General features: G+C 34.2%; 1 protein-coding gene across 1 annotated transcript; it reads right to left on the minus strand.

The window, feature by feature from the left end:
- Window positions 1-846: 846 nt before the first annotated feature.
- LOC142350653 (uncharacterized) lies at window positions 847-8,636 on the minus strand. Its single transcript, XM_075402563.1, has 6 exons — window positions 8,191-8,636; window positions 4,542-4,656; window positions 3,851-3,913; window positions 2,576-2,705; window positions 1,360-1,393; window positions 847-1,125 (listed from the first exon to the last, which is right to left on the minus strand). Exons 1-6 carry the CDS (start codon window positions 8,382-8,384, stop codon window positions 1,116-1,118), a joined length of 546 nt encoding a protein of 181 aa, XP_075258678.1. The 5' UTR covers window positions 8,385-8,636; the 3' UTR covers window positions 847-1,115.
- Window positions 8,637-26,715: the final 18,079 nt, after the last annotated feature.

Below are 26,715 nucleotides of genomic sequence, written 5' to 3' on the forward strand. Positions count from 1 at the left end.
TTTTCGGACTTTTCTAGTAATTTCAGGCTAAAAGATTATCTCGAAATGTCTTGCAGGATTTTGGAGAAAAAAAAGTACTGTTTATTGTAGAAACCGTACGTGATACTTTTTAGACCTTGCAAGATGATCTCATGTTCCCATATTCAGAGTAATTTGTTATCATGTGCAAAACACAATAGCGTCACGGGTCGCCCGTCATACAACTTTCCCTTTTTCATAATAGGTAATCTATGATTATCTTAACTTTTGGTACGAATTTGAAAAAATATCGGCAATCATTCAAAGACATAGAAAACCTTGATTTACACTAATTCCCTTATAATGGAGTCACAGTATGCAAAAAAATATTTTCTCATGTTTCTTATAAATGAGCATTCATTTGTATCAACTGAATTCAGCTAATATCAAAACTTTGTTCACATTGATAGACTTACTCTTTCCTTTGGGGCCCAGCTTTGCAAAAAGAGTTATAGGGAATCACATAATTGATCCATATCGATATGAAATAAAAACGTATATGGAAGTTAAAAAAGATGCATGATTCTTGGGAATTGAGGTTAAGATCATATATGATTTCTTTGTAACCAATCAAAATTCATATAAAATTCTTTTGGTTTCAGACTAGGATCGTATTAAGAAAACACACATTTGATCCTTGTATGAAATAAAAAAAAACTTCAACCCGCGATATCGTGCAACAGTGCCCAGCTTGACGTTAACTTAATAATTGTATATATTGGTTCTGCTCTTAGTTATATTCGCTGGCAATCGAGAGACAAACAGTTATTTTCTTTAAAACTTCCAAACTTGCTTACGAGGTCTTGCTTCTGAAATTGTTCAGTTAGACCTTTTAATAAAAAGTTAAATTTAATTCAGAAGTTAGAAACTGCAAAATCGGAATTCAGTAAATATCGAACATCGTAATCGAGAAATATGTTGGATGAGAAATTGGCGAAAATGGGTACATTTTCTGTCAATTTGTATTTAGTTGAGGTCAGACTTTCGCTTTTACGGTTCTATTGTTTTTGTTTTCAATTCAGCATAAGTTTCAAACTGGTTCCGAGTTGGAGAAATCCTTCGTAGTTGCCTTTCTGAGGATTCGATCAATGAGGTTGTCAGTGAGCTCTGAAAAAGATTGAAAGACAAAATAGTTATCAAGACAACTACTTTATCCTTTCTTCGTTACTTTGTTTGTTTTCATAAGCAATTTGTTTGTTTGTTTTTATAAGCAATTAAAAACCAACTAAAATTTGTCTCAAAAAGACCAGTGTTAATGTATCTTTGTGAGAGGCGGGATCAGGCCTTCAATATAAAATTTATAAAAGTGCAGGGCATCTGAAATAAACAGAAATAACTAACCTCTTCTTAGGGTCGATTGGGCAAGCGGCTGCTCCTAAAAGAAAACAGGTGGCCATTCACCCATATTAGTTTCACCCATTATCATTTAAGCCCGATTATTTTACATCTCAATCATTTCAACTACTCTATATCATTAGTTCCGTATACTTATTGAGCATCAAAATTAAGTTAGCATACCCTAGTTTTACAAAGTGAAAATCAATTTTGGACGCAATTTTGCTCATTGTGCAATCAAATTTTGGAGCAAAATTTTCACCATTGGCCCATTGGCTGCTGGTCTTGCCTACTTATGAAATTCAGATAATAAGTCACGGTTAGTAGTGTCTTTACATTGTAGTGTCTGATAAGTGAACGAAGTAGAGAGCACTAGAGAGTGATTATTTCGCTATTTCTTGTAATAAATCATGAAATCATAACACCTGCTAATTGTGGAATGTTTTGGGTTATTGCGGGGGTCTAATTTGTGCCCTCTAAACATGGGTATGGGTAAAAAAATGGAAAACTTCCATTATTATTTAAGAAAACAAAAGCGGAGAGCTGTTCACAAGTTGAGCTGCAAATTTTTTTAAAATTTTACTGGCGTAGGTGATTTCTCTGTCCATTAATGAGATTTTTGTTAATTTTCGTGGAAATTAGATGTTTTAATTAAAAAATTAAGCCTGAAAAAAAGAAATTCTGACCAACCAAGACTCTTCAAATTCAGATACCTCAAAATAAAAATTAAGATAATTCATTATAATACGAACAAAATTATCAATAATAAGTCGGATAACTCAACAGTTAATTAACAAAATTATTATCCAATAACAGATAATTAATGAAATCCGACTTCAAAATCATGTACATTATAAATTAAACACATTAGACTAAAATGTTTGGCACTGTTTATCATGGTTTTACGCCGTCTGCGACCTCGTTTCAATACATTAAAACTTGATTCGTCGAAAAGCATCAGTCTAATATTCTTTGTATTTTATATTTGCAGCATTTTGGATATTCAAAATTTATTTTTTTTTCTAGCTTATTTATTTAATTCAAATGTAATGCAATTTTCGCGAGTATGACCGAAGGATGAAAATTCTCAAGCTAGTTCATATATTTCGAACACTGTAGCATAATTTGAAAAAAATATAAGAAAAATTTCTTTTTCAAACCGCAATTCGCTCTTTTTTTTGTTAATTTCTGATTATTTCGTCGGGTGATTTTGTAGATTTACCGTAGAGAGAGAAGGGGTACACATAAGTATTGTCAATCTTGGTGTACTGATCCACGTTGAAGTAGGGATCTGTGTTAGTTCTGCAGATGAATTCCACCGTCGCTCCTCTAAGAGTGTCTTCCGAGCTGTTCTGCAATATCAAAACAACCAGCAAAAGTTTATTTCTAATTATGATTTTTTTTCTCAATTTATAATTACAATAATTCTTTTCCTGGTCTGAGTTTGGTCTCAACCATTGACGAAAATTGTGATTCCTACGATTTTTCTTCTACACAGGAAGTATTTTTGTTTAATTATTTTTTTGGTAGTAAGAAAAATACATGGAGTGCCGTGTATGCAAACAGTCAGTAGAATTTTTCAAAAAAAACACAAATATTTCAACATAAACCAATTAATGTCAGACAAATTGCTCTCGAACGACTAGCGAGGCAAACAATTTAGAAGGGGGCATAGATTGGAGAAATTTAATGACTCAAAAATTCTGACTACGGAGGAGCTCGACGCGTCGCGACCTCCCTGATTAGAATCGTGGTAAATCTCCTCTAGTCTATAACCAGTTTCCTCTAGTTTACACAGTATATGAGCGCTAAACTCTCGCGATAGTTTTTTCAGCAACAGACTCAATTTAGTAATGCTTGCAAATGAAATCACTCAGAAAAAAAAGTAAAGCGTGAAATGAAAAAGACACTTGAAAAGTGAAATCAAAAGAATGTTCTTGTGAAAGATGTCAATCTAAAGTTTTGCACAGAAAAGACACACTAGGGAACACTGATATCCAAGAGTTTTTTAAAAAAAAATTGTAGGCTATGTTAACATTTCAATTTGTAATAGTGAAGAAGCAAGGAGGGGACGTTGAGTTTCTCTTACGAAATGACATTTTTTACAGATAAGATTTCCGTTAAATTACTGCAAGACAAATAATTCTCAAGAATCTAAGATTTTTGTTCTTACTATTTTCGTTCCACCCGACTGATAAAAGAAAAACTGGAAAAACTTCAATTCCAACTCATATACCAAAATAATCCAGAAGAATGGCTATACAGATTTTTATTTACTATTGAGCCCATAAATAAAACCTTGTGAACAAGTTGTCATTGCAATTAAATCTCAAATTACTTCTCATACTATTTCGCGTGGATCAAAAATAAGCACATTTTTTGGTCCAATAACGGAAATGCCTAAAGATACATTAGAATTTTATGAAAGCAACAGAAATGTGTTCCGGCAAAATACTCACACTGAATTGATAATTTGAGCCAATTCCAAATTACTCACCGCATCTCGAGTTCCAAAATAGACCACTTTTGGGTTCAAGGTAGCTGGGTTGATCTCACATCTCTAAAAAAATAACATTATAATTGATAAATTGAGTGCCAAATCGCTCAAATTTATTTTAATGTTGTATCGACATGGAGTAATGCCATCTTAATGCCCTTTTTGGTTTTTTAAAATAATTATTAATCTACAAACCAGATGTTTATTTTTCTAAAAATGTTAAAACGTCGATTTGTTAAATTTTTAATCACCAGCATTTTTTTCTTTTTTGTCAGCATCGTCGTTTTCTAACGCCTTCACCATTGGAAAGTTTAATAGTATCGTTTTCCTAAGCAAAAATTATGCCAAAAGCATCATCAGTCTGTAAAAAAAGAAAAACAGTTTTTTTAGAAAAAGCAAAAGAAAGGTTTAGAATCAACGATGACGAAGAAAGCGAGCATAACCATAACTCTTTCTGCCTTTGATAATACATTTAGTAATCAAGCTTTTCATCAATTTTGTTTGGTCTCCAATCAGGCATTCATTGTATTTTTTTTACCTGTAATATATTTAAAATCTAATTATTTCAATATTTATTGAAAATAAGAACTCTGCTCTTATTTATTTTTTAAATTTATATATGGTTTTTTTTTATCAGGGGGCGTTTTAAATTCTGATCATTATCTGAGCTGGATTTTTGGATTTTACTCACTGGACGATCTGCATCTCCGATTGGGTTGTAAGCAACCCCGTCAACCTGGCAAGCCTTCGCATCCGCACACGCAGTAGCGTCGTCGATTCCACCACAGGGCTGGTAGCTATATAACCTGCAAAGACATCATTGGTTGAGAAATTTTGCGCATTGAAGACGGAGTCAATTTTTTGAAAAAAAAATTAGAATGAGAGGAATGAAGAATACAGTTTGAGGTTGCAGACCGAAATGACCTCTGATCAGACAGCCATAGCCCAAAGTGACCTCTGAGCAAATAGTCTATGACCAAAATGACCTTTGATAAGGGAGCCTTAGATCAAAGAAACCTCTAATCAGATCATGCAAGACTGGACTGACCTCTGATCGAACACACTACAAACCGTTGGCCAGATTTTCAAATGTTCTTAAAATTTTCCGACTAATAATGACGATTTGCAGTTATGAGCCCGAAAGCGGTCTGATCAGAAGTCACTCCGGTTTGGAACTTCAAGTTGAGAGTTTTCAAAAACTGTTGGCGCACTTAAAAACTGTCGCATGTAAACATTTTTGGAAGAAAAAAGAAACTTCATTTGCACGCACCCTCAAAAATTTTCCTCAATTTACCCCAAAAGTTCAAATCTAAAAGAAAAAAAAATCTAAAAGTCTTAAAGTTGTTAAATCTTTTAGCGGTCAGATCTTGTAGTCAAATCTTGCGGTGAAAATTTTTTTATTCTTTTGTTCTAACAGTGATAAAATTTTTTTTAATCAAGGAAATTAAATAAAAGTGCACATAAATTGCCAAATTCAACGCATGTAAGCTACAATAAAGTGACATGAATCTAATTTGAAGACAAAAAATTTTTAATGCCAATATCTGAATGGCGTTTTCAGAATAATTGAACTTTGAAAATTAATGGACGTGTTTTAAAATTTGAAAAAGACCTGTGTAAACCCTGATACTGTGAAAGATATAGAAACCACGAAGAGCGTTTTTTGTGGTTAAAAAACATTCAGTTGTAATGAGAGTAGTAACAGAAGTCTAACCTTAATGAGGAATGGAAAAAAGCTCCTCATTTCAAAACTTTCAGTTATAACTATATATTGCAACGGAAAATTTGGTTGAAGCAAACTGGGTAAAAATTCTCCAACTCCATCTGGAGAAAACAAGAGCCCAGCGAATTTAGAAAAACCATTATTTCTCAAGAAATGTTAGACAAAAAACCTCATTGTTATTGATCCAATTTGAAATATCAATTGTCTTCGATTTTAATTTCAGTTTTTATTGTTTTTGTGTTTTGTTTTTGCCAGTTTTATGATTCCAAAAACTTAACAATATATATATATATATATATATATATATATATATATATATATATATATATATATATATTCAATATGACTGCTCCAACTTAATTGGATCTTCTGCTATTAGAATACAATGAAGTGTTGACCAGAAGAAGGCTTGCAGAATCTACTCTTAGAAACACACCCGCACTATCAAAACGAATCTCTCAATTTGCTTATTAATCCAAAATAAAATAACTGATATCCAGATTTCTTTAAGTTTTCTTGCCTGGTTTGTCTTCTGCATGATGTGCACAACAACTAATCGTTCGAATCAACAAAATATGTAGTGCTCTGCCTGTTGACGTTGAGGACTCTCATTGACATAGTTATTTCCACTTTTCCGAAAACGTTCATAAGTAAATTTAACTTTGATAGAAATTCGATAGATCTAAATTCCAGAAAAAACGAAAGAAAAAACTAGATAGAGGTATGCCAGTTTTTCCGTAAAAAGTACTAAGTTAAGTCCTACGTAGAAGCTGATCATTTTGAACATATTCCTAAGTTTAGAATGCAAAAGTTTGCTTAAACTGATGTTCGCTTGATCAAGTTGAACAGATTTTATGTGGAACTGAACTTACTGAATTTTCCTGAAAACTGCTTTCTGGAAAAGCAAACAGATTTCTGGGTTTTATGTTTTCAAGCAATACACTCGTTGACAAAAATAAACGCACAGAAAGCTATTTCCGTGGTAAACTGCCTGTTGTCACGAAAATTTAAGTAAATACAAAATTGGTGGTTTCTTTTGATTATTGTATCAATCGATGCATATTCATTATAAGCATAGTAAACCTTCATTCAGAAAAACTGCTTGGAAGAAAAATCCAGATAGAAGTCAGTTTGTTTTCTTTAAGCAGCGGTGAGTTCAGTTCCACGTGAAATTTGTTCAACGTGATTATTAAATTGTTGATTTCACAATTCAAGTTTTCGCTTGAATTGATGAAGGCATAATCAAGTTGCACAGAAAATTTAAGTAAATACAAAATTGGTGGTTTCTTTCGATTATTATATCAATCGATGCATATTCATTTGAAGCATAGTAAACCTTTATTCAGAAAAACTGCTTGGAAGAAAAATCCAGATAGAAGTCAGTCTGTTTTCTTTAAGCAGCGGTAAGTTCAGTTCCACGTGAAATTTGTTCAACGTGATTATTAAATTGTTGATTTCACAATTCAAGTTTTCGCTTGAATTGATGAAGGCATAATCAAGTTGCACAGAAAATTTAAGTAAATACAAAATTGGTGGTTTCTTTTGATTATTGTATCAATCGATGCATATTCATTATAAGCATAGTAAACCTTCATTCAGAAAAACTGCTTGGAAGAAAAATCCAGATAGAAGTCAGTTTGTTTTCTTTAAGCAGCGGTGAGTTCAGTTCCACGTGAAATTTGTTCAACGTGATCATTAAATTGTTGATTTCACAATTCAAGTTTTCGCTTGAATTGATGAAGGCATAATCAAGTTGCACAGAAAATTTAAGTAAATACAAAATTGGTGGTTTCTTTCGATTATTATATCAATCGATGCATATTCATTTGAAGCATAGTAAACCTTTATTCAGAAAAACTGCTTGGAAGAAAAATCCAGATAGAAGTCAGTCTGTTTTCTTTAAGCAGCGGTAAGTTCAGTTCCACGTGAAATTTGTTCAACGTGATTATTAAATTGTTGATTTCACAATTCAAGTTTTCGCTTGAATTGATGAAGGCATAATCAAGTTGCACAGAAAATTTAAGTAAATACAAAATTGGTGGTTTCTTTCGATTATTATATCAATCGATGCATATTCATTAGAAGCATAGTAAACATTTATTCAGAAAAACTGCTTGGAAGAAAAATCCAGATAGAAGTCAGTCTATTTTCTTTAAGCAGTGGTGAGTTCAGTTCCACGTGAAATTTGTTCAACGTGATCATTAAGTTGTTGATTTCACAGTTGAAGTTTTCGCTTTTAATTGATGAAAGCATAATCAAGCTTATAATATGCTGCTTACAGAAAACTGGCCGACCTCAAGCTTGATTTTTCTTGTAATTAGGCCAATCAGTATTTCTAAATTGAGATTTACTATACAATTTTATGTTGACTAAAATTAGCTTGAAAATAAGCAGTTTACCATGAAAATTGCTTTTTGTGCATTTATTTTTTTCAACGAGTGTATTGTCAATTTCGTATAACTTGAACCAATCAATATTCTATTGATATTTAGTCGACTTTTTGAAATTTAAAGAGCAACGGAATTCAGAATGTTAATGGAACATGTCACAGCTACCTGTTTACAGCTATACCTGTTTACAGCTATACCTGTTTACAGCTAACCTGTTTACAGCTAACCTGTTATCTACAAGTGAAATTGTTTGAAGAGTCGTGACCAGAGGGATCATGTCGATATACTGGGTCCCATTACTAGTGTCAACGAAAATCATACAATGTTCTTCGTCTATTTCGCAAGAGTAGATGGTAGTACTGGCCAACACTGAACATGACAAACAGCCCAAAAAGAGAACAAACGAAAATGTTGTTTTCATTATAGAATTTTGAAGAGCTCTCAGTCTAAACTTTTTTTTTAAAGCTTTGAAAAAACGATGGAATCTCAAAAAGCAAAATTTACCCCAGAGCAATTTTACGGAATATGGTTTGGAAGAATATTATATTTGGGCCCAAACACCACCAATCAACTTAGCGAATCACCCAAACAAACAAACTTTATGTTACAAAAACCCTTAATTCAGTTTGATTACAAAAGTCCTAACTGACAATTATTTTACCTATAAACATGAGATCAACAAAAACAAATAATTATCAAATGATAAATGCTCACAAAAATAGAAAGCGGCAGCTATGAAAACTATTGTTATTTTCAGAACAAATGTCAATTATACTGAATGTTATGATGCGACAGGATATCAAATATTTGCAAACTGAAGTCCAAGGCCGGAGATAGTCAACATCAGGATCAAAATATTACCAGATTTGCCTCTAAATTTTTCATGCAGAAAATTCCGGATTGGGGGTCTCAATTTATAAATTATTAATAATTATTTAGTTATTTTCCATTTGCTGGGCCAACCAGCATTCAGACGGCTATTGCTTTCTTAATTCTACATAAAAAAATTGGAATCGTTTGACGCGTCGCATATTTTTTGTAATCATCTGTAATTCTTTTTTGCTGTACAGTAAGAAGCTGAAAAAGCCTAAAAATTACCTAATTGTTTTCACAATTTTTTGCGAACAAATTCTTTATTCAAAGTATTGACTTTTCTCCTTAAATCGTGTTTTTTTTCAATATAATTAGTAACAAATTTTTCAGCAAATATCAGATATGCAATTGAATCATTTTCTAAGAGATTCTGCGATGAAAATGCAGCTGTTAATTACCATATATTTTAGATCATTTCATTGGTTTGAAGCAATTGGTCGTTCGGGTTTCAAAGTTAATCTAAGCCGTCAGATTATATGTTTTGCGCACATTCTTGATCTTTTTGGCAGCAAATAGAGACCTGTTAGAATATCGATCAAACTATAGTCTTAAACTTAGTGAGAATTAGAAAGAAAGTTTAACTTACCAGATTAGAAAGACAAAAGCAAATTGATTTTAATCAGAGATTTTATATAAATGAATCGTCAATAAATGTGCTTAGGTTCAAATTGGTGAATCTAGATAACTAATATTAGATAAAGATTATTCGATGTAAAATCTTCCCAGCATGTATTAAATGATTATGATATCTCCCGAAGTGTGAATGAATTCTTAGAAAAGTGCAAATGCATTCCATTTACGGTTCCCATAAATGGAATTAAAGAAGCAAACCATATTGGGTAACCCTTGCGACCCCCACTATAATTCTTGGTGCTAAGATTAATTTTGTATCTTGACTTTCTCGCACTGATAATGGGTATGTATACAGCTGATGTTTGAGTCCTTTTTCATCCCCAAAATCAAATCGCCATCTTGATCTAATAATCAGATCTCACCTGTAAATCTCTAAATTCCACTGTAAAATATCATTCTTGTTATTTTCGCATTTTGAGAAATAAGTTTTTCTACTTAGATAAAAACGCTTTTATTCCGCTTGCGAAAACCCATAACCCAACAGGTTATGGGCCCAGCAATTTTCTAAGTCTTAAAACTAATTTTAAAAACAAAACTAATTTGTTGTTGACAGTCATAATCCTTTTCTGCTTAGTACCTTTTCTTTTCACAGCTGTTTTGCCTGCTCAAACTACGATGGATCAACAGACAGTGAAGCTGCTAACCTACACAGGAAAGGCACAGGACATTCCAATCTGGAGCACAAGATTTGTGGCAATGATGCAGACGAAGGGACTCTACAAATTACTACTTGGGAAGAGGAGCAACCCAACCAGCCTGCACCACTAGCCAATGGGGCGAGCAATGATGAAAAGAAGAAACACAAGGTGCTGAAGGATGCATATGAGAAGGAAGTTGCAGACATCAAGGAGAAATGGAACAATGTGTGGTGCCATATGGCACTGACTCTAGATGCAACAACCCTCATGCTGATGAGACATGACTCTGGGGGAGATGACGGCATCGGAGATGGAGCAAAGGCTGGGAAGTTTTTGCACGAGGTTTCAGAGTTTGGAGACGCCGACAGTGGTGACTTTGGTGGCACAGCTTGCTCAACTGCAGCTCGAGGATGCTGAGGATTTGGATAGCTTCTTCATCAGAGGACAGGAGTTGCTCACAAGACTACAAGAAGCAGGGGAAGCAGTCTCAGAGACCCTCTTCAACGCCTTGGTCCTCAATGGTCTGCCAATGAGGTATGAAAGTTTTGTCATACAGGAAAACTTTAACCCGTTACCGAACTTCACAGAGTTGAGGAAAAGGCTGCAGAACTTCCAAGAGAGCACAGCACAGAGGCACAAGGGACAAAGTAGTTGAGTGGCACTGGCAAGGAAGCGTGACTTCAAGAAGGGACCCAAGAAAGAAAACTGCTTTGTGTGTGGGATCCCTGGACACTTTGCCAAGGACTGCAGGAGGAAGGAGACAGCACAATGCAGCAAGTGTGGTGAGAAAGGTCAACCAAATAGGGCATGAAAGAGACAAAGAGATGGAGGCAAACAGGAGTCAGTGGCAATGGGTCCAACATTGGCTTCACCAGATGAGGAAAACTGGGCAGCTCTTACCCAGTGGAAGACAGCAGGCATGCTAGTGGACAGTGGTTGTACAGATCACATAGTGACGAACACCGATGCGTTCCTGGACTTTGTTCCCATTCAATCAGTGGTCAGAAATCCCAACGGAGAAGCTTCCAGAGTGATGGGAAGAGGCTGTGCGAGGATCAGCATACCCTCAAACAAAGGGGAATTCAAATGCGAACTCAAAAATGTTTTGTGTGTGCCGGACTATTCTTCAAATCTCCTATCAGTCTCAAGATGCACGGAGTGGGGACATAGCTTCACTTTCGAGAAAAGAAACAGCTGCATGAAACTCCAGAAGGGAACTCGGGTAAAACTAACACTAGAAAATAATTTGTTTTACTTAACCTGCAGCGTTCTAGAATTCAAGATGAGTTCCAACAGCGTGAAACTTGACAGTGCAAGGAAGTGGCAAAGATGATTGAGTCATTTGAATCAAACGGATGTGATCAGGAATGCACCAGAGACAGTGGGGGAACTCGATGATGTATGCAATGTGTGTGCATTGGCCAAGATCACAAAGACTACAGTACCAAGAGTGGCAGAGACCCAAGCAGAAGAGAAGCTGGAGAGAATGTTCACAGTCGTGATGGACCTTTCAGAGTAGAGTCATTGTCAGAGTTCGGGTTCTGCATTGTGTTTGCAGACCAATACACGAAGTTTGTGGACTTGATTAAGGCAAAAAGTGAAGCACTGGCCAGCCTGATGAAATTTGTTCTCAGTGTGGGGACGCCCAAAAAGCTGAGGCAAGACAATGCGAAGGGGTTCTTCTCAGAGCAGTTCAAGACATACTGCTTAGATGCAGGCATTCTACAGGAGAAGACCATGACAGAGACGCCACAACAGAATGGGTTAGATGAGAGGTGCAACAGGACACTGATGGAGATGGCAAGATGTTTGCTCATTGACTCAGGACTTCCCAAGATGATGTGGGGAGCAGCAATTCTTCACTCAACAAGGATCAGGGACTTGGTTGTAAGACGAGGAGAAGAAAAATGCCCAGCAGAATTGATGCAAGGTATAAAACTTAAGCTTTCAATTAGTAAACTATCTATTTTTGGTTGCACAGTCTTCATGAGGAAGCGGGACAGAGATGTCAGCAAACTTGAACCCAAGGTACTGGAAGGAAAGTTTGTGGGTTACACTGAAGGAGACAACGGATACCTGGTGTACGTACCCAACACACGCAAGGTTGTGGCAGTTCGAGAAGTGATCATCAAGGAGTAAGAGGTGGGCTCAATCCCCGACAATACAGGGACGCCCGACCTACTAGATGGGGGTGACAGCAACTGGGGATCTGGCACCCAGATGATGGTCATCATGACGATGGCAACAAAGAGGAGTGGGGCACATCTACTCTAATAAAGGAAGAGTGGTATGACGCAGAGAGCGTGAACATTCAAGAAACGACACTGAGACGAGATGCCACAGATGTTGAGGAAGCAGCACTGGATGAAGAATCTACTGCAACAAGAGGGAGTCTCACAGACTCTGAGTCTCTGGAAGACTGTGAAACGGAAGACTTCTAACAGACAGTTGGCTTCTTTGACGAGGCACTGGAGCAAGCGGACAGGGCAGAGCCCAGACGAGGGACACGAGGAAGGAATGTTCCGCAATTTCTTGGAGAAGTCAGGACCCATCTTGCTGAGACTGAGGGCAACTATGTGGAACCCAAAACAGACTACGAAGCCAAGCAAGCTGACGATTGGGACCAGTGGCACCGGGCAATGAAGAACGAGGTCATTGCACTCCAAGACAACAAGACTTGGAACCTAGTGAGACCACCCACAGATAGGGACGTCATACCGGGCAAATGGGTCTACAAAGTGAAATTGGGACCCAGTGGTCAAGTGGACAAATACAAATCGCGCTATGTGCCAAAAGGCTTCAAATAAGTGGAAGGACTGGACTACTTTGAGACTTTAGCGCCTACCTGCAAGCCAGAGACATTCAGGATTCTACTTCAGCTATCAGCGAAGCAAGGCTATGTGATGCACCAACTTGATGTCAAGACTGCTTTCCTGCACTCACCAATCGAGGAAGAAGTGTATCTGGAACAGCCACAGGAGTTTGTAAAACGCGGATCAGATGGGGAGAATTTAGTATGTCGACTAAATAAATCAAATTATGGTTTGAAACAGGCTGCTAACAACTGGTACAAAGAGCTGGCAAACTTCCTACTGAGACAGGGGTTCACCAGAGCAGGAACGATCACTGCTTGTTCGCAAGATCAGAGGCAGAGGATCACACCTTCATCTTGAACTGGGTTGACGACATCATAGTAGCATCAAGAAGTATGACAGTCGTCTCCGATGTCAAGAAGGCACTAGAGGCAACATTTCACATGAGGGAGACTACACTGGTTTCTGGGCCTTAGAATCAGACAAGAAGAGGGCAAAGTCACAGTCGACCAAGAACGCTGCATAGAAACAATGCTTGAGCGGTTTCAAATGGATCAATGCAAACCCTCAAAAACTCAGCTTATTTGAATTTGAAACTTCAGACAGCACAGAACAGAGAGGAAAAAGTGGACCAGAGAATCTACAGAAGCTTGGTTGTATCACTTCTTTATGTGGCCAAACAGACGGAACCAGACATCAAGTTCATAGTCAACATTCTGTCCAGGCACATGAACGCACCAACCAATCAACACTGGCTAGGCGGAAAACAACTGCGACATCTTCAAGGTTCAAAAGGTTTAAAAGTTACTTACACAAAAGTCACTAGATATGATTTAGTGGGGGAAAGTGATGCAGACTGAACTGGAGATGTGAACGACAGAAAATCAACAACAGGCTATTACTTCAAGCTCAACGGACGTGGCTCAGCACTCAGCTGGGGTGTCAAGAAGCAGGCCACAGTTGCTCTTTCTTCATCAGAAGCAGAATATCAGGGCATGTTCAGGAAGAACTCTACCTGAAACAACTTCTAGAGGATTTTGGCATCCAACAGAAACGTCCAATAACAATTGGAGAGGACAACCAAGGTTGTATCAGACTTTGCCAAAACCCAGTCTTGCATAAGAGGAGCAATCACATCACATCGAGACAAAGTTTCACTTCATTCGGGACCAGACGGAGGGTGGGACTATTTCAATTCATTACGTTCCTACAGACAAAATTGCGGCGGACATCTTCACAAAGTCATTATCCGTTCCGAAAGTGGAAGCATTCCGAGCAGTTTTGATGGGAACAGACTCTACGCAATCAGCTCAAGTCTGACAGGGGGTGTTAGAATATTGATCAAACTATAGTCTTAAACTTATTGAGAATTAGAAACAAAGTTTAACTTACCAGATTAGAAAGACAAAAGCAAATGGATTTTAATCAGAGAATTTATATCAAATGAATCGTCAAGAAATGGTGCTTAGAATCAATATTCGGTTCAAATTGGTGAATCTAGATAACTAATATTAGAGTGAAATTATTTGATTTAAAATCTTCCCAGCATGTATTAAATGATTATGATATCTCCCGAAGTGTGAATGATTTCTAAGAAAAGTGCAAATGCATTCCATTTATGGTTCCCTTTGCGACTGATTTACAGAATCAAACCATATTGGGTAACCCTTGCGATCCCCACTATAAATCATGATTCTAAGATTAGTTTTGTATCTTGACTTTCTCGCACTGATAATGGGTATGTATACAGCTGATTTTTGAGTCCTTTTTCATCCCCAAAATCAAATCGCCATCTTGATATAATAATCAGATCTCACCTGTAAATCTCTAAATTCCACTGTAAAATATCATTCGTGTTATTCTCTCATTTTGAGAAAATAATTTTTCTACTTAGTTAAAAACGCTTTTATTTTGCTTGCGAAAACCCATAACCCAACAAGAACTTTGTACTTTTTGCAAGATCGAATTTTCAAATATTCAATGAGTAGTTGTAGAGATTTTAAATTTTTGTTTTTTGATATTGTTTTTGTTGTCTTTTGTTTGTGTTGATTTTGTAAACCTTTTCATCATTATCTGATTTGCGCAAAATTTATTTCTTAATACAGAACACAAAGTCAGTTATTACCAGGCGCTAGTCTGGCAGCTCTTCTATTTTGTATCTAAATTACTATCTAAAAGAGTATCGCTTGGCGCATTCAGCAAAACAACCTCCTAAAGTTCTTCTTCGCATTGATGCTTTCTGGTGGAAAACCTACTGCAAATCCTCAACTCAACAGGGACAAACGGATCATTCGGTGGAATCTAACTTTTCTCACAGAGGAAAACACACAATGAAAAGAATTACTCAGGCATTCAATAACAGGAGTTAACTACCCAGAAGAACCAACGTATGAAACGCAGGTCGAAGGACATGCTCAACAAACATGAAGAGATAGACTGATTCGGAATGCGCAACTCAAAGAAACTGGGTAAAATCGATGTGAAAGATAAACGAAATTGGCATTCTATATATATATATATATATATATATATATTTTTATTTGTATTTATTTATACATATATATATATATATATATATATATATATATATATATATGTATGTATAAATTTATATATATATAAATATATATATATATATATATATATATATTTATACACATATTTTTATATATATTTATATATTTATTTATATATATATATACCTAATTATATATGTTTGTATATATATTTATATATATATGTATATATATATATATATATATATATATGTATATATATAAATTTATATATATATATATATATATATATATATATATATCTTTTTATAAATATATATATATATATATATATAATTATATATGTATGGATAAATATATATATTTATACATATATATATATATATATATATATATATATATATAAATATATATATATATATATATATATATATATATATATGTATATATATATATAAATATATATATATATATATATATATATATATATATAAACAAAATTTCTGGTATATCTGTGTAAATTATAATTTATCATAGCTACTCACAAAAAATGGTGCTAGAGTCTTTATTATTAAATAAGTGTGAGTTAATATGATTTTGACAAAATTGACTTTAAAAAGGTTTAAATTATTTTAATTGTTCACAATTTCATAATTTTTTAAAAGACGAAAACCTCAAGGCTAATGATTAGGCTCAAAACAATGATTAATACATAAATTTCTCTCTTACGATACTTTCTTTGTTTTTGTTCCAAATCAGAGGTTAAACTAGAGACAATATGAAACTTACGAAAAACACAATTACAGTTAACAAATTTAGCTGTTGTTCTTCTTCTCGTACCACAGTTTTGCAGATAGTTTAAAACAAAAACGTTTTTTTTGTTTTTAGAAAAGCCTGCCTAAAAATTTTGCGAAGATTTTGTTTAATATTATGAGTGTTGGCGGATCCGTGATGCTTGAATGTAACAAAGACTAGAATAATTTTTCTATTTATGTATCAATGTTTAGAAGAGACCTCTACACTCCCACTGAAGAGGCTGTCTACAACATTTTTTTGAAAATAAATTTCAGATATCAACAGCACAGTAGAGAGGGAGAAGCAGCCTAAATGGCAGCTAAATTATATAAAATTTTTTGTCAAAAAACATTTGTGTTCTCAACAACGCTTTTTACAGGTTTGCTTGCAGTTCCGCAAGAAATGTATTCGGAACCTTTAAAATTTTCTCAATAATTTTTTCCCAGAAGTTTTTATTTTTTTTAAAATGTTTTTTTTTGGTGTTTGCTATTGTTTTTGTTGTCTTTTGTTTGTGTTGATTTTTTAATTTTTTTATCATTTTCTGATTTGCGCAAATTTTATATCTTAATACAGAAAAAAAGGTCAGTAATTACCAGGCGCTGTCCTGGCAGCTATTCTCTTTTCTGTATCTAAAGTACTATATAAAAGAGTATCACGTGGCGCAGTCAACAAAGCAACCTCCTAAAGTTCTTCTTCACATTGATGATTTATGGTGGAAAACCTTCTGAAAATCCTCAACTCAACAGGGAAACGCGGATCATTCAGTGGAATCTAACTTTTCTCACCGAGGAACATATACAATAAAAAGAATTACTCAGCCATTCAATAACCGGAGTTAGCTACCCAGAAGAACCAACATATGAAGAGCAGGTCAAAAGACATACTCAACAAACATGCAGAAAAAGATTGACATGGAGTGCGCAACTCAAAGAAGCTGGGTAAAATCGATATAAGAAATAGACGAAGTTGGCATTCTATATATATATATATATATATATATATATATATATATATATATATATATAATATATATATATATATATATATATATATATATATATATATACATATATATACATAAATGCAAATTTTCCAGTTTATCTGTGTGATTTCTGGTTTATCAGAGCTAACCGCAAAAAATGGAGGTTTTATTTTTAAATCAGTGTATTTTAATACGATTCCGACAAAATTGACTTAAGACAGGATTAAATTATTTTTATTATTCACAATTTCAAAATTTTTAAAGGAAGAATACCTCAAGGCTTATGATCAGGCTCGAAACAATGATTATTACATAAATTTGTCTTTTAAGATCCTTTCCTTGTTTTTGTTCCAAATCAGAGGCTAAATCAGAGACAATATGATAAAAACTTTATAAAAACCCAATTACAGTTAACAAATTTATCTGGTGTTCGTTTTTTGTATAACAGTTTTTTCAAAATATATAACACAAAAAACATTTTTTTACTTTTGGAAAAGCTTACATAACCTTTTTCAAGAAGATTTTGTTTAATATTATGAGTGTTGGTGGATCCATGATGCTTGAATGTAATAAAGACCAGAATAATTTTTCAATTTATGTATCAATTTTTAGAAGAGACATCTACACTCCCACTGAATAGGTTGTCTACAACCATTTTTTTGAAAATAAATTTCCAGTATCGACAGCAGAGTAGAGAGGGAGAAGCAGCTTAATTGGCAGCTAATTTATATAGAAATTTTTGTCAAAGAAATTTTGTGATCTCAACAATGCTTTTTTACAGTTTTGCTGGCAGTTCCGCAAGAAATGTACTCGGAATCTTTCATTTTTTCCCAATATTATTATACTTGACCTGAATAAAAGCGACAAATTGGTAAGACACAATTTAAAAAATTACATTCTTGACAAAATTATTTTTAAGGTAAATTTTACGGATCGTCGACGCTTGGCCTTTTTTCTCTGCAATTTTTACGCCCCTTTAAGTAAAAAAAGATAAAAATATTACAACCCAATTGTGATTGCATTGATTGTTTTGTACTCATTTTACTAAAAGTGTTTTGATTGCTTCGGAACATTATCAAAAGCAGGAATCACAAATCTTTCTGTACTCTTATTAATGGTGTGGTTATACGTGCGTCACGGGCGTTTCGGATGATTGACACATGACCTTGAAGTTACGTCACTCTGACGTACTTAATTGCATAACTAAATAACAAAAATTTTGACAAGTCGAATTGAAAACTCAAACAAATACCAATATTTGGTAAGTGATGTCGGCCAAATTTACTTGCATATTAAGTCCGGTTTTGTAGCTACATAAATTAGGTTAAGTAAGCAAATTGTCGGCAAACCCATTTTTTTTATTTTCGCAATTAGAGAATTCAAAGACGGCAAAATTAATAATTATTTAACACAAACTTTTAAAAATTGGTGAAATCTTTAAGTCTAAATATATGTTTTCCTATGTATTTCTTTCCTATGGGAGTTTTATTTAAAATAGATTGCATATTTTCTCTCTGCAGTTTGTACCACCTGTTCGGACTGACGAAACCCTGTTTTATTATTTTCAAGTGTTGAACATAACGAAAAGATTGTTTTTTCTCAATAAAGCCTTCAAGCACAAACTTTTCTGAAATAAACCTTTAAAAATACTTACACTCGTAATATTTTTCTGTTCCTTAAATTAGTTTAGCGGCAAAACGAGAAACTATTTTTCAATTTCCAAATTGAAAGAAAAAGTTGGAAACTTTGTTGAGCTTGGAAGACTTCTAATTGAAATAAGGAGCTCAAAATTGACGAATGCCCGGAGCAAAAGTTATGAATAAGTGTAAATTAGACAGCAAACATAAACTTTTGCAATAAGAACCTCTTATAATAATAATAAAAGAGATCTTTTCCATTTGATTTCCTCCGTTTTTTATGCACCCCAACTATTGAACACGCGTCATAAATAAGTCATCAGGTAAAGTTATTGCAGTTGTCTTTTTGTGGTGTGGGGGGGGGGGAATCTTTGCATCCCCTACACTGGGGGGGGGGGGGGGGGGGTGGACACAAACGGAAAAAATGAAAGCTCATAATAAAATTTAGGACATACATTTCTGTAGTGTTTTGTATTCTGCGGCCATATTTGATATGATGGAGGGTTTCGAATAACCAGCCTCTTGAAATAACTTGAATTTCTCCAATTTCTGACATAGTTCACACGCAGCTTTGAGCCCAGCACGCTCGTACGTGTAATATTTTCGCCATTCATGATATTTTTTCATCTTCTTTTTGTCTTTCAAGAGACTTTCTAAATATTCGGCTAATTGAGACGAATCGGCGAATTCGTTCACGTGAATATACGATCCAGGTAACAATTCCTTGTACGTGTCCCACCAGCCAATCACAATTGGAATAGCCCCAGCTTCGATAGCATTCAGAAATTTTTCAGTCACATAATCAGAACAGTTCGAGTTTTCGAAAGCGAAATAAAATTTACAATCACTGATTGTTTTTTGAGCAACATCGTAATAATTTGTGTGTAGTCCTTTGACAGGACCGTGATTGACTATATTTTTATGAATTCCATTTACACACCCTCGTTTGATTGCGTTTCCCCAAATGTGAACCTTACTCGTCAAAGACTCAATCAATGAATCTGCGATAATATACCTGGTCTGTGAGAAAGTTATTTCGCAATTTGATATCATCCAGCAAAAATCCTTTGACTTCTGCGTAAAAAAGAAATCGTCTTTCGTCCGAGATGGGGCTCGAACCTCCTTCCTCTTGTATGTGTGAACAAATTTCTTGTGAACTGTTGCGCTTTTTGATAGGAAAATTGTCCAGTTAAACATTTTGTTAAGAATGGGTTCGCGTTCATAGACCCTGTATGAACGAATGTCCTCGGACGCTTCTTCGGAATAGGCAACCCAAATTTGATCTGTTTTCCGGGTCAATGTTTTCAGACTTTTTGATTTGTTAATTATTGAAAGATCAGATCTAAGTCGATGAGATTTGAATTGTTTCCTTGTTTAGAGTTTGTTTATTTTTACGAACAGTTGCTGAAGAACTGACGCCGCTCAGGTTAGAAATGACAAATTTAACATCAGAGTAATAAACTGACATTTTTTACTACTAAGAACCAAAAGAACGGACTAGTAAAGATTCTTGCATCGGTCTTATGTCACTTTACATTAAATTTGCGAATAAGACTGGAGGAGAAAGAGTTTAGGAGGTATTTTTTAAACAAATCTGTAAAGTAATGAATTCCTAACAAATGACGGATCGAGACGTACGTACAATTCTAAAAATGCTTCTGCCTATCAGTTTATTGTAACATCAAGTGCTCTGTTTTTGAATGGAATAGAATGTTCGGTGTTAAAAAATCCGCGATTATTACGATCTTTCGGAAATTATTTTTTTTGAATTATTCATCTTACTAAGTTCATATTCCAAAAAAAATTTCCAAATGGTTTTTGTGTACATAATGATTTGGTGTATATTTTCAGTAATTGTAGTGTTTCTCAGATATATGAAATAAAAAAATTGTTAACTTTAAAAATTGCCATCTTGACAACTAGACAGTTAATAAGTTAGCTCTGTGGGAGCTAATTTTCAAGTTTTCTTTTTATACAGCTTTCTTTTCAAATAATTTGACTGACTTCTCAAAATTGTGACAACTTCGATTTTCCGTCAATAGGTTTTACGGTGGCACGTGAAGATATTTCTGACTGTCAAACTTTTGCTGAAGAAAAACGTCACAAAAATTATGTCACGTTGAGTCAGATAAAATGTTTGATATATTTTAACTTGATTTAATTACCGATTGTTTTTTTTGGAGCAGCCCCAAAGCAACATTAGATTAAAGGGACCAGCCATTATTAAGAAAGCAAGTCAAGACGAACAACAAACTCAAACAACAATAACAACAAACATTAATTACATAAAACTTTACGTCCACTTTTTTAAATAAAAACTTATTACCAAGGTCAAAAGAGCGTCAGATAAAAGTGAAACTAAACAAAACAACCTTTAGTTCACTAGAACAGATATGAGACTGCTCCTTAATAAGGCAGGTAACAATTAGACAAAAAAGAAAAAAAAACAGCAAAGTTAAAAAAAATGTATTATATGTTTTTTTAAAACAATTATTTTCAAATTAACAAAAACCATTAGATAGCAAATGAAAACATCCAACATGTTTATGATCAAAAACGCCTCTCTATCAGAATTTTAAGACCTTTCTTCATTCAATTTTTTTTGCGGTTACAAATAGAACAACAAATAGAGACAACGAACAAAAATTCAGTTAAAACTTGTGAGAAAACGCTGTCGAAGCCGTAAAGGCATAAATTGCCCACAAAATAAGGTCATTTGAGCCTTTTCGAACGCCAATATTGTGGTACGCAAACTCTCCTTATTGAAAATAGTTAATAAGTAGTCAAAAAAGATAAAAAGGGCATAATTAATAAGTTTTTTGTATTGTTCGAAAACAATTATTTTCAAAGTCACAAAAGCCATTAGCTACACACTGAAAAGATTAAATAGGTTCGTTTATTTGTCCAAAGAAAGTGCTTGAGAACCGCTATTGTTCAAAATTTGTTTTATGTCTACAAAAAAAGTGTCAAATCTGGACAAATTTTGAAAATTAGTTTCCTTTTTTTGAAAAAACTATTGTCGAAGCCAATAAATTCGTAACGAAATCTTTAAACACTTTACATTTTGTACACCTGCACCTTCCTCCGACAACAATAATGTCATATTTGACCTGTAAAAAACGAGACTACGTAACAAATAGAGTTAAAATGACAAAAATCAAAAAAACTTTTCTTAAATAAACAAAAGAACATCAATTAAATAAAAGTTAAACAAAATTTTTAAGGAAACCTAATACGATTAAAGAGACAAAACAATAACGAAAAAAACAAATAAACAAAAATCGATTAAATTCTTCGAAAAAAGGGGCGTCGAAGCCGTTAAAACAAAAATCCAAGAAGTTTATGTGTTCTATTGTGCCTTTTTTTGATATTTTGAACGCCAATAAGGTAATATATGAAATGTGATAACGTGATAAAATGAGAAAAAACCGTTAAAATGGGCCCATGTAAGAAAATCAATCAAAAAAATTTGTGAAATCTAGCAGTGTCAAAGCCACAAAACCCTAACCTAACTCTTAAAAAAAAAGAAAAATCCTAATTAAGTAGCAAGGAGAGGAAGAACATGCATTTTTTGCTGACACTAAGCTACAAGTTGACCAAATTAAAAGAAAAATAGAGGCAAAGTTCAAAAAGCCATTGTTTGTTTAAAAATCAAACATTTTTAAAAGTCCCAACGACCAAAATCTTACGAGTAAAGAAACTAGATACATTAATTTACATTAATTTAGAGCTGGTTATGAAGCCTATTGGATCTATCAGCATTGGGCTTTAATTTGAAATGTTCTTTCTTTAATTAACATGAAAAGGACAAGATGGAAATGATTTTTTAAAAAAAATACCGACTGATTACAATCCGAATTATTTTTGAATTGTAACAGTCCAAGGTTGGATCAAAGCCGGCCTTGCTGTTGCCGTTTGTCCACGCAATTGTTTCGAATGTGATATATCTAGATAGTCTATAAGTTAAATGATCAAAAATGCCGCGTTTTTGATAATCATAGAGTAACAAATATAAAAATTTAGATTCCAACATAATCTCAATTGAATTGGAAGTAGAACTAGCTCCCTTTGTAATTTACAAAGCTTCTGTTAGTTATGTTGGGTGTGCTATTCCGATAAATTTATTCAAAGTGGACTAAAGAATTTTATTTCGAACAATTTTTGTTGAAAAAGTCTGTTTAGCCAAAATTTTAGCCAAAAAATTAAATCAAATTAGTCAAAGAAATTTTTTGTCTTTAAAAACAAAATTAACAGCACTATTGTTAACAATTTTTGCATATTTTAGCAAAATTGACGAAATTTGTGGCAAAGATTCCGGAAAATGTGAATAAAAATAACGCAAATCAGACTAATATTCACAAAACGTTAAACCACGATAACTCGCTCCAGAAAACGAAATTCAAAAATATCTTTTTAATTCTATATTCTACGCTGGACGGCCTTTTGAATGATACCAATCACAATTCTCTGCAATGAATATATCGGTCGGTCAAAATTGTCTGATAAAATCCCAGTTGAGTATATTGTCCCCCACCCCCCCTCTCAAGAGGGGTCGGAGCAAAAAAATTTTAATCAAATCTTTATATTGATAAGTTGGAATGTTGCGTAAGAGACTTGGATACTTTGCATTTTTCAGGCAAGAGACCAAATTCTTCAAACAATAATTTTTTTTTATATTCTGAAGAAAAGCAAAACGATAAAGGAAAATAAAAAAAACTAAAAAGGCAGTTTTAATTTATAGCGGAGTGAATGGAAAAAGCAAATAAAATTAGCTAAGTCCATAATCTTCCCAATGTATGGATTTCATTAATTGTTCATGTAGTTGTCCGTCAATTTTGATAGCCATTTTTATTGCACTTTTGGAACCATTCCATTTAATTTTTCGAATCCTGGAATTCTACCTTGATGATCTTTCAGCTACTCAGATTACGTACGAATATTACACTCAATAATCCGATTACGTACGAATATCAATTTCTATTAATTTTAATTTATCGTGCTTTTTAAGCTATCAATGATTACATCGCTAGAAATTTTAGTCCATCAAAATCTTCGTTTGACTAATTTTGCTCTTATTTAAATTTTATTCAGATTCGAACTTCTTCGGAGCCATGATTGTCGTAAAAGCTATTCTGCATCTTCTCTTCAATTGGTAACCCGTGGGAATTTTATGACATTAGTTGGTTACTATTCAAGTTTCGGTCATTTCTGCTAATTTATCACGTTATTAAGGTGGAAAAACGTTACAAGTGAGAGTGCATATACTCGGTAAAAACCTTTTTTTTGTTAAATAATGCAAAATTACTTGGCCTTTAGAAAGAACTTAAAGCCTGTAGTGTTGCCTTAAATGCGGGATTATGAAAGGAAACAATTCCCTCAAATGACGGAGAGCTTCGTTGCCAACGACCACCGCGTCCATGGAATAAAAAAATTTGGCTGTAATGTCATGGTTGAATTTTTGTTTGAAAAAACAATCGAACTCAAGTTTGCACTCCCGTCTTAGGTTCCCCTCGAACATGAGGTCTCTCAGACCATCTTTGAACATTTTACTGTATGTATAGACTAAAACGCTGACGTTCGCGTGTTTATTTTCGATTGTCGTTTGGTTTTGAACTTCGTAAGAATCAAACTGGTCGGAGACATTAGTGGAAGATGTTTCATGTTCGTACCGCTCGTATCGTGTGTTTTCTAGAAAAAAATCAATGTTAAACATCTCAAAAAATTACATGGTTGAGCTAGACCCTATTCCGAAAAATGCTATAGATATAAATAGTTCATCTAATTTTCTCTTACATTCCAAGTCAAGAACTCCAGAACAACTAGATTTCAGATGAAATCATCTTCGAGCCCACACCTGCGCATGATGCTCTCGAATTAAATAGTCTGGAAAAGTTTTCGAGCGCACTTTAGTCTGGATACTGGTCTGGACTTGTCTGATCAGAGATCACTTCGGTCGGGGATGGTATAATTTGACATGGATTCAAGCGCAAACAAGTCTGATCACAAAAGACTTCCAGATCAATTGGATCTAATCATCAACAATTTCGAGCACAGTTTTTTTCTCATTTTTTTGCGTTCTCGTTTTATTGAGAGATGTTGGCTCTCACAAGTGGCAACAGTAAAGCAGCCGGTTCCTTTTGATAAGTATTGAAAGACCTGTAGATCAGTACGTTTTTAAGGAAAATTGTCTGAATTCATCCAATAAGTCAAAAACTTGCACAGAATGTCTCATCAAATTAGTTTTGTCAAATCTTGGGTTCTTTCCAGGAGCAACACTATTAGAACTGGCATTTCATTAAGTTGAATATAATCACGAAAACGCCTTATTGAATATATTATGGCAATATTTAGAGATATGTTCACGTTTAAAACCATTCTCTGGTCAGACTATTTTGAGATTAATTGAGTCTGATCAGATGAGATTTCGAGCGCCGCAGAGACTGATGAGAGGAATTTTCGTAGAAACTTCAATTTCGATAGCCATTTTTATTGCACTTTTGGAACCATTCCATTTAATTTTTCGAATCCTGAAATTGTACCTTGATGATCTTTCAGCTATTCAGATTACGTACGAATATTAAACTCAATATTCCGATTGCGTACGAATATCAATTTCTATTAATTTTAATTTATCGTGCTTTTTAAGCTATCAATGATTACATCGCTAGAAATTTTAATCCATCAGAATCTTCGTTCGACTAATTTTGCTCTTATTTAATTTTTATTCAGATTCGAACTTCTTCGGAGCCATGATTGTCGTAAAAGCTATTCTGCATCTTCTCTTCAATTGGTAACCCGTGGGAATTTTATGACATTAGTTGGTTACTATTCAAGTTTCGGTCATTTCTGCTAATTTATCACGTTATTAAGGTGGAAAAACGTTACAAGTGAGAGTGCATATACTCGGCAAAAAACTTTTTTTTTGTTAAATAATGTAAAATTACTTGGCTTTTAGAAAGAACTAAAGGCCTGTAGTGTTGCCTTAAATGCGGGATTATGAAAGGAAACAATTCCCTCAAATGACGGAGAGCTTCGTTGCCAACGACCACCGCGTCCATGGAATAAAAAAATTTGGCTGTAATGTCATGGTTGAATTTTTGTTTGAAAAAACAATCGAACTCAAGTTTGCACTCCCGTCTTAGGTTTCCCTCGTACATCAGGTCTCTCAGACCATCTTTGAACATTTTACTGTATGTATAGACTAAAACGCTGACGTTCGCGTGTTTATTTTCGATTGTCGTTTGGTTTTGAACTTCGTAAGAATCAAACTGTTCGGAGACATTAGTGGAAGATGTTTCATGTTCGTACCGCTCGTATCGTGTGTTTTCTAGAAAAAAATCAATGTTAAACATCTCGAAAAATTACATGGTTGAGCTAGACCCTATTCCGAAAAATGCTATAGATATAAATAGTTCATGTAATTTTCTCTTACATTCCAAGTCAAGAACTCCAGAACAACTAGATTTCAGATGAAATCATCTTCGAGCGCACACCTGCGCAGAGTGCGCTCGAATTAAATAGTCTGGAAATGTTTTCGAGCGCACTTTAGTCTGGATACTGGTCTGGACTTGTCTGATCAGAGATCACTTCGGTCGGGGATGGTATAATTTGACATGGATTCAAGCGCAAACAAGTCTGATCACAAAAGACTTCCAGATCAATTGGATCTAATCATCAACAATTTCGAGCATAGTTTTTTTCTCATTTTTTTGCGTTCTCGTTTTATTGAGAGATGTTGGCTCTCACAAGTGGCAACAGTAAAGCAGCCGGTTCCTTTTGATAAGTATTGAAAGACCTGTAGATCAGGACGTTTTTACGGAAAATTGTCTAAATTCATCCATCAAGTAAAAATTTGCACAGAATGG

This window comes from Convolutriloba macropyga, chromosome 12 (assembly GCF_964194025.1).
Source record: "Convolutriloba macropyga chromosome 12, txConMacr16.3, whole genome shotgun sequence".
Classification (NCBI taxonomy): domain Eukaryota; kingdom Metazoa; phylum Xenacoelomorpha; order Acoela; family Convolutidae; genus Convolutriloba; species Convolutriloba macropyga.